The sequence below is a fragment of the Solanum stenotomum genome, chromosome 7, assembly GCF_019186545.1.
Source record: "Solanum stenotomum isolate F172 chromosome 7, ASM1918654v1, whole genome shotgun sequence".
Taxonomy (NCBI): domain Eukaryota; kingdom Viridiplantae; phylum Streptophyta; class Magnoliopsida; order Solanales; family Solanaceae; genus Solanum; species Solanum stenotomum.
Window position 1 is genome coordinate 36758170 of NC_064288.1, and position 9662 is coordinate 36767831.

The 9662-nt window shown below is 31.5% G+C and overlaps 1 protein-coding gene across 1 annotated transcript; it reads left to right on the plus strand.

Moving 5' to 3' along the window:
* The first annotated feature begins 6118 nt into the window (after positions 1-6118).
* On the plus strand, positions 6119-9077 carry LOC125871922 (60S ribosomal protein L5-like). The gene is made up of 9 exons (XM_049552636.1): positions 6119-6256; positions 6511-6580; positions 6663-6754; positions 6977-7103; positions 7195-7274; positions 7366-7482; positions 7867-8001; positions 8153-8322; positions 8724-9077. Exons 1-9 carry the CDS (start codon positions 6254-6256, stop codon positions 8833-8835), a joined length of 906 nt encoding a protein of 301 aa, XP_049408593.1. The 5' UTR covers positions 6119-6253; the 3' UTR covers positions 8836-9077.
* Positions 9078-9662: the final 585 nt, after the last annotated feature.

A 9662-nucleotide genomic window follows, 5' to 3' on the forward strand; every position in this document is an offset into this window, starting at 1 on the left:
TGGAATGATTTGATATGACAGTATTTTCAAATGAAAATAGATAACTTTCTTGAGATCAAACTTCATAATTTCCTGCAATTTCATGGTCAATAAACCTTGACACAATTGAACATAATAAATAATTTATATTGATATTTGATTCACTCTAATATCTCTACCGATAAGAGTGATGTTATACTTTGTATGCATATTAATAAAAAGAATTACCATGAATAATAATAACAGGATACATAAGCGCACCAATTGTACTATGTCATTGTACTTTCTAACAACTTTAATGAGATCAAAATTGATCTTTATGTTATGCGATCTTACAATCATTGGGGTACTATTCAATGAAATCGCTTTATAACCTTTTAAATACTTCATGGATTTTCATATAATATTTACTATCTAGCTAGACATAATAACCATTCATTATGCGTATTCAAGTTTTTCATATATTGTCAGACTGAAAGAAACCTCATTGCATCCACCTTAGGAGAATACATCTCCGTAAAATAATGTCAGGACTTCTGCGAAACTTTATTTTCAAATAAACAAGTCATGATTTATATTTTATAACTTTATTATCGTACAATAATTCATTTGTACCCCCACTGACATTATATCTTGGTATATGGACAAAATAAGTCCAAAACATCATTTTTTTAAAAAATATATTTGAATTGTATGTTCTTTGGCCAATCATTTATCTGTCAACTCTCGACAGATTTAATATCAAGATCCTTGTCACCATTTATAATTTTGAGCGCTTTATTATATTAAAGATATCGTCGACGGTTTATTTTAATATCAATTTTAATGTGACATAACTTATCAAACTCTCTTTATTTTTCATCATTTTCAGGTACCTGAACCTTTGCCAAAGTTTTATGAAGTATTATGCCATGGTTCTCTTTCTAAAACACTTGCCTCATTATTATGACCATCTTAGTCATTTGCTCCTCTTCTGCAAGAAGTTTTAATCTTTCGAATCGATTTATCTATCACGCTTCATGCGTGCCATAAATGATGTCATTCAAGGACTTTTCACTGGAGCATTTATAACTAGATTATAACATAGAATTAGCGAATGCGTCTGATAATTGACTTAAATTATCTCTTTAATGAGGATCATACCAATGATAATTCATTATATATAACTTATTTTTCAGTTGCTTATCCCCCCTAATGTTAGCGAATCTAACATTCACCCAACCTTATTTGGGGACTCATCTTTGCGCATTGTGTAATGGTGGAGCGATAATATACCGCACATTTAAATTTCTAGATGAGAATTATTTGGTTCCTAACCCTGAACCAATTCTGACAGGGGAACCTTGTTGGCTTGATACATACAAGTGTTGCTATACTTTAAATAACACATCTCATACCAAATTTCTTTCGGGAGTTTTGTTCTCATAACCAATGGTATAACTATAATTGGAGGCATATAATTTTTGCTTAAACCACTTGGATATATACCAACATTATCAATATAGTTTTATAATTTGAAACGTGCTCTTGTTTTATGAATTCGAGCAAACAATTTTTGTAAAAATCAAATTGCAAGTTGATAATAAAGCACATGTGACCATGACATAGATGCATCTATATAATAGTAAATGATCCACATGGCGGGTGAACGGGCCCATATTCACCTTTTTATACATTTCAAAATTTCAGGAGATACAATCTCAACCTTAGCTGGTACAACGATAATTTTATCACGAGAACAAACAACATAGAAAATTCTTAAAGAATTTATTAGTTCTTCAATATATATATATAACCACATAAATTTTCATTTATTTTCGTATCATATTTAAATGGGGATGGTCGTCAACCCGTTATGCCAACTGATATTTATTTCAATAAACTTCTAGTTTATTTTGCATGTGATTCCATCATCATGCCCATATTTAGTTACCACAAACAATATGAAAAAATAGGTAATCTTTCACATAAATATTTATAATCCACTTTGATTGTAGTAATATAAGGATCTTAAATCTTTTCATATTTTATAGTCTCAATATTATTATTTTTCTTTGACTACTTCTTTGAAACTTAAAAAGTTTCTTTCGAGACTTGCTACAATTTCAATATCATGAGCAATTTTATTTCTTTGAGTAGTAGCACAGTAGTTCACCAAAGCTCACAATTAACATTGGATACTACCACATACTTCATAACATTGTTTGAGTGGTAAACATATCTTTTAAGGAGACATTTATATCATTATTGTCATGGTCAAAATCATTACAAGCAAAAATTGATTTCTTGATTTACTTTTGTCATTAGTATCTCCTCCCTTCTTATTTAATATTTGACAAAATATTTTTCGCATACAGAGATACATAATCAATGACAATTTCTTTTGTGGCAAAAAAATATTTCCTTCTTTTGCCCTTTCGGTAGTACATAATAAAACATATCATAATATTTGTGATGTACTAAAAGTACTTGACCAATGATCTTTTATACCAAAATAAATTTTCTTTATTTCTCTCTAACCTCCCTTAGGGGTGAGTTGTGGTATTTATTAAATCATACATGAGTATGCCCTTATTTATAATTTTCATCATCTCTTGACACATTCACTTTCAAGAATGATCGACTTTTTATGATACTTATCACAAGTCACATTCTCTTCAAGGAATTGACTATAATCATATACACATGCTTCATAATTATTCCTTTCATTAGAAGTTCATTGTCATGCTTTGAAATTTATCATATTCATATGAAATACCTCAACATCACTTTTGAAAGTCAAGTGTATCACCACCTTTTCATCCTTTTCTTTGAAGGAGGATTTATAAAATTATCAAATTATTAGGTCTCATAACAAACATGTTTCTAATGACCTTTCATATCATTTTGATGACAAAAAACTACCTCCACTCTTTAAAAGGCCATTTGGAGACTCATAATGTTCTTTCTTTTATAATTATCACAGTGATGACTATTATAATTTTGTCCCTTCACGTTCATATTCATATGCTTAATCATAAAATTATTTTGGTCATCTTTAAGACTTTTAATGTATTATTATCACATTCACCTCAAAGAATGGAGCATATTCAATGGGATGGGCTTCACTTCTTTTTTTTATCAAGAAATATCAATTTGCTCAGTTATCATTATATCATCAATATATTGCATTGGGACTTTAACCCAATTCTAATTCATATAAAGGCGTGTTAGGCCAAAATATGATGAGACTTGAACCCAAAATCTTATCATCATGACGCATCGAGACTTTAATCGATGTCTTACCCTTTTGGTGCGATGAAACTTGAATTCACCGTCTTACCATCATTCAATGACATAATATGTCAAAGTACATCAAAACTAACCACCAAGCCTTCTTTAATTTATCATTATGGACAATCATGTGTTTCCTTGAGTTTTGTCAAACTTTTATCGTAACCACCATTATTAAGGATTCATATTTGAAATCCTTAAACAAATCAACCATCTATAATAATAACAAAGAAAATATTGTTAGTATAAATGACATAAACTCTTAATGATCCATGAAGCTTAAAAATAAAATGAGTGATTAAAGCAACCGATAATTCTATTGTTGGTATGTATCAAATGGCAGTAGCAAATCATATAACATTTGTCACTAATGTATTATGAATAACGAACAAAATATTTTCAGATCAAGATGATACATATTGTAGATCATGAAAAATGCTCACCATTCTAACAATATTAATATGTATTAGCCAAATTATAGTCAAATAAATTGCATTGTATCTCTTCTTCTGTTCATAATTAAATTACAAAATTACTTCAAACTTCATATCAAAACATCAAGCTTCAAGTTGTAAGAATTTCATAGATCTAGAAAAATGGAATAGTATTGATATGTTTTATCTGATTTTCTCTGACTAATGATACTAACATCATTGTTAAAGGCTAGTAAGTAGTAACCATTAATTTGGAACTTAATAAATTTCATCTAATTTAAAAATGATCGGAGTTTTAACCGCAGAAAAACTAAACATTATTCACAATTTGTTATGTGAACACATTTATTCTACAAGTGCTTTTTGTCTTTTATCCACATATATGTTCTATTGAAAAACTATTATTTTAAAGTGATAAACACTCTATCAATATATACTTGCAACATATTACATACCTTCAATTTTCTCAAAAACAAAAATAAGATTCCACTTGCCCATGATGATAGAGATTCAGAAAGACATGGTATGATAATTCATAATGACCTTCTACAATTAAATCATCCATTAATCCTAAGTCTGATTGTTTGCCTCTTAAATCTAGTATCGGAAGTGAATCTTTAACAACTTCCCTAGCAAGGGATGCTGGCCTCACTAGCCTATACCTTTGATTTCCATTAACAGCGAGCTCCCTAAGCTAAGTAAGACTCTTAACACCAAATTTATGCATCAAACTTATTTGTTGATTTATAGTCATTCTAAAGCAAAAAATCTTTTATTAAATTATATATGTCTAGATCAACTTGCTTAAACATATTTCTTAATAAAAAGAACAATCGTGCTGATAACGTGTTATAAAATATAGATAGAATACTAAAAATCAAATAAAAGGAGCAAAGAAAGAAGAAAATAAAGAGTAGAAATAAGAGTAGTAACTATTTTAGGTGTGTCTTCATTAACCATGTCCATTGTCTTTTATAGACACAAAAGGGTAATACATTACTTGAAAAAGAAATTTTTCTACAGTATTTTTACTTGGTCATCATTTTGCCACAATGTGAAGCTTACATGACCATCTATTTTTACAACACATAGGTACAATATATATATATATATATATATGACATTTGAAAGGTTTCATAAGTGTTTATGAAGTAGAACTAGGGTTGTTCAAAACCGAACCGAAATCGATAATCTGAACTGAAAAAAAGTTATTGGTTTATTAGTATTGAGTTATTGGTTTAGCGGTTTTGATAACGGTTTTGATTTTTTTTGTTATCGGGTTATCAATTCTTAATGGTTTGAGATTTTTTCTTAACGGGTTAACCAATAAGCCGATAGTAAATTAAATAATTATATTTATACCATTTTGTATATAAAGTCTTTGACTTAGAGTTTGATTTCCTACTTTTATTTTTGGTTGTCTCAAAAACTTGATTATTCTACAATGTAAAAGTGTTTGCTTTTGAGTAAGATGTAACTTGTAAACTCACGTGAATGATTTATTTGGTTTGTCACATTGTTTCTAAGTGATTTTCAATGTTTTGTTTTTGTGTCAAATCTTAATGGTTAAACCGATAACCGAACCGATAACGATCAAATAATGATAAACCAATAACCGATAAGCCAATATCTTAATGGTTTTATAACGGTTTAGCATCTCTACAAATGGATAACCAATAAGCTAAACCATTAAACTTCAAAATCGAACCAAACCAACCGATACACAACCCTGAATAAAACCTTTGAACTTTCCTCTTGACTTTACTTTGATTTGAAAATGTGAATTTAAGAGCTAAGATTAGGATATATATAGGATCTCTCAATGATTAATGGAGGCTTAGATAGATGGTATTCAGAAGAGAATGAAGACTCGACTCAAAGGAACAAGTACAAAATATTATTCATAACTTTTGTATGTTTCATTTTCATAATATTTATAAATATTTGATTTATGTTAAAAAAATATAATAGACAAATGTAATAAAAAGAAACAATACTTCAATTTTTTTTACGAAATCAGAATTTGTTTAGAGAATCAGTACTTCTATAAAATATAGTGGTAATGAAATGGTAAAAATATTTATAACAATACAATATATTGTTATTTCAAAGTATTATCTTTTGTTCAATTTACTTCACTTTGATAAATGTTTTATTCTAGTATATACATATGAATAGTTTGCTCTTAAGAAATTCAATTTCTTTTAAATATATTTTATATGCTTAAAAGAAGATGAGAAAATCTATCATAACAAACAATTTTTTTTTTTTGAAATGATGTATCATAATAAACATTATACTAACTTGAATATAAATATTTTGTCTTATTCAATTTCACTGGTATGTAATGAAATATTTAAATAAGGATTATTTTTTGGTTTTGTTTTAAAACAAAGGCAAATTGAAAGGAATAGGGGTATGGTGGAAGGGTAGTAAGGTCAAACATATTATTAGAATGGATGTAGTAGGGTTTTTGATTATGTATTTGAGGCAGCAGTATTTGTTCTGTTCACAAGCAGCTTCTTCTCATTTCCCTACCGCCGTCGGAAGCTAATCCACGAGGAACAATGGTAACATATACTGCTTTGCCATTTCCCCCTTCGATGCTTTAATTCTCTAATGTTGTCAGTCTAGTCACTGCTAAGCATTAATAATGGTAGTAAAACAAACGTCTTAGGAATTGAAGTTAATAGAAGAAATAATCTCTTTCTTCTTTACTAGAACGTTACACTGAAATACATATCCAAAATTGAAGCATTCCTTATTACTCAATATTGTTGGGTGTAAATTTTTCTCACTTGTGCTAATCTAAAATTGTGTGCAGGCATTCATCAAAGTCCAGAAGACTAGGGCTTACTTTAAGCGTTTCCAGGTTAAATTCAAGAGAAGGAGAGGTGTGTTCTTTATCCATTATATTTTTCACTATCACACCTCTTTTCTCTGCAGCTCATCAATTTTTTCTATTCTATTGTGCAGAGGGAAAGACTGACTACAGAGCCAGGAATCGCTTGATAAATCAGGACAAAAACAAGTACAACACTCCAAAATATCGTTTTGTTGTCCGATTTGTATCCTAATACTCCCTCTCTATATTTAAAAACTTTGACTTTGATCTATGGGGATGTTGTATTTATTTTTGACAGTTTATCCAATTCAAGATCATGTTTTAACAATAAAAAGATCTCAGATGTCTGAACTATTACACCTAATCATTTCCTGTTAGTGTGTAATGCAGGAAGGGCTGAAATCTACTGTCCTATATTGCTTTATTTACCTTAACCTTCTTTCAGACTAATAAGGACATAATTGCCCAAATTGTGTCTGCTAGCATAGCTGGTGACATGATTCTTGCCTCTGCATATGCTCGTGAGCTGCCTCAATTTGGCCTTCAAGTTGGACTCACAAATTATGCTGCTGGTATTTACATAACCTCTTCTTGTTGGGTCAGCTCACCTCAAATTGTGTACCTCTTATCGGATCTGTGCTAATTGATTCAATGTTAATTTAGCATACTGTACCGGACTTCTCTTGGCAAGACGAGTTCTCAAAAAACTCGAAATGGATGAGGAGTATCAAGGGAACCCTGAGGTAAGTGGCAGCTACAATATCAAGGTGCATGCGGTTTTGTTGTCTGTAGTACCAGCTTTTATTTAGTAATGGGTATTATGAATCTTTACAGGCCAGTGGAGAGGATTACTCAGTTGAACCTGCTGAAAGCAGGAGACCTTTCCGTGCTCTCTTGGATGTTGGTCTTATTAGAACTACTACTGGAAATCGTGTGTTTGGTGCTCTCAAGGTAACTAATGCTTTGCTGTTCATTCTCTTTTACTCTGTTAAACTCCATATTGGATTAAGTTATGGCTTGGAGAAGTTTTTGATGAAACAGCCCCTTTGTTTATTTCTTCCAACCTCCTTCAACCTTTAATGAATGGCGGCTTCAACTTGGCACAAACCCATAAAATGATATTACAAACAATGGTTGCCATTGTTTGTGGAAATTAAAGAGTTCTTGGTTGTCAATTTAAATACTGCCGGGTTAGTTGGTCTGTTTGATGTGCAGATGGCCTTCAACTGCAAGTCTTCTTTCCTCTTGTAGTGGATCCTGTCTCTGAAGGATTTGTCTTGCCATTTGACTGATTATTCATTCTATACACATTTTCTATTCTCTGCTTCTGTCCAGGGTGCATTGGATGGTGGACTTGATATTCCTCATGGTGAGAAGAGGTTTGCTGGATTCAGCAAAGACTCCAAGCAACTTGATGCTGATGTTCACCGCAAGTATATCTATGGTGGCCATGTTGCAACATATATGAAGGTGAAACAGAAAGGACTATATTTGAATCGTTTTTTCATAACGAAATCCTTGGACAATATTTTGTGCTAATCTGGATTAGTGAGGTTCATCTTTGATGGGTTCTGGTGTCTTCCTATTGTCCATCTCTAAAATGTTGAAGGTGTGTTTTCAGACTTTGATAGAAGATGAACCTGAGAAATATCAGTCTCACTTTAGTGAGTACATTAAGCGGGGTCTTGAGGCTGATAATCTTGAAGAGATGTACAAGAAGGTTCATGCTGCCATACGTGCTGAACCAAGCCCAAAGAAGTCTGAGAAGCAGCCTCCCAAGAAGCACAAGAGGTCTGATTATACGTTTAGTTTGTTTAACCTTATAAGCCATTATTTTTTGTTTATAATGCATTGAAGTGCACAAATGTCAAGTGTTTTTAAGTCCTCAGGCGCATTGGCTTTGTTTCCTGTGTGCTTGAAGGATCTATACTTCCTGTTTATGTTATGTGAACACGGGACTTCTTTTTAAGTGTGTTCTAGTGAATCTTATCAATTCTGTAGTGCCATATATCATGTTAACTGACTGGACCAATTAAAATGCTCTATGATTATCAGTGTCTAATTATATGTAATGTTAGTAGGCAAGACGAATTAGAATGCTGATTATCAGCCATTTCAACTGATTCACTTCTATGTTATCTCTTTATTTTATGCTCGTACCATGCATCTAATTCTTTGGGCTTCTATTACAGGTACAATTTGAAGAAGCTGACTTATGAGGAAAGGAAGGCTAAGTTGATTGAAAGACTGAATGCTTTGAATTCAGCTGCTGGAAATGATGATGATGAGGATGATGATGAGTGAAGACACTAGAATTATAAAATTTTGGTGCTTATAGTTTTGTGATACTGTTGTTTCTTCCTAGGCAGAAATCTCAGTTCTGTATGCGTTAGTACAATTGTTCTTACTGTATGACAGTGTGGGAGGTTAGATTTGCAAGTGTGCACTAATCCCATCAAGCACACTAATGAATAGCAATCAGTAATTTTGGAACCTTAACTCATCTCTCTGGATCTACAAATGCAGTGTGAAATGTTTTTTGATTATTTTTGTTTTTATGAAGAAATGGTTGGTTTCTTTATCGATGAAAATCAAGGATTTATGAAGTTCACATTATTAATGTTGGGGAGATAACTGTGCCAAATTTCTGAAGAATGCTATTTGGCTGAGGTACTTGGGCTTTGCTAATCTCCTGGTCTTATAATTTACGATTTATTTTATGTTTTCCTGTCATATTTTACTTGCTTCAAATAATTTGGTTCTCTTTGAGTCGAGGGTTTACTAGAAACAACTTCTTCCTTGCAAAGGTAGGAGTATGATCTTTGTACGTCTTACCTTCCTCAGTACGTTGTTGATGTGGTCTTGTCTGAAGTATCAATGCATAATATCTTTTCATCATCTAGTCCTTCTCTAAAGTTAACAATGTAAAGATGGTTTTTGGATTACTTGTCATTGTTTGCCTTCTGAAGATGAAATTTTTGATTAGTTGTAATTTAAGACTAGATTGGCCTCTGTAACTGAAATCTTGCAGGCCTCAATTTAGTCTTGTTCCTGTTCTTGAGTAGACAGTTTAATTAAGAGTAACTGAAATCTTGCAGGCCTCAATTTAGTCTTGTTCCTGTTCTTGAGTA

Excerpts from the sequence above, each read along its gene's own strand:
- LOC125871922 (XM_049552636.1), top strand. Across the intron at positions 6,755-6,976 it reads ATCGTTTTGTTGTCCGATTT|ACTAATAAGGACATAATTGC; the intron begins GTATCCTAATAC and ends ACCTTCTTTCAG. Across the intron at positions 8,323-8,723 it reads CCTCCCAAGAAGCACAAGAG|GTACAATTTGAAGAAGCTGA; the intron begins GTCTGATTATAC and ends CTTCTATTACAG.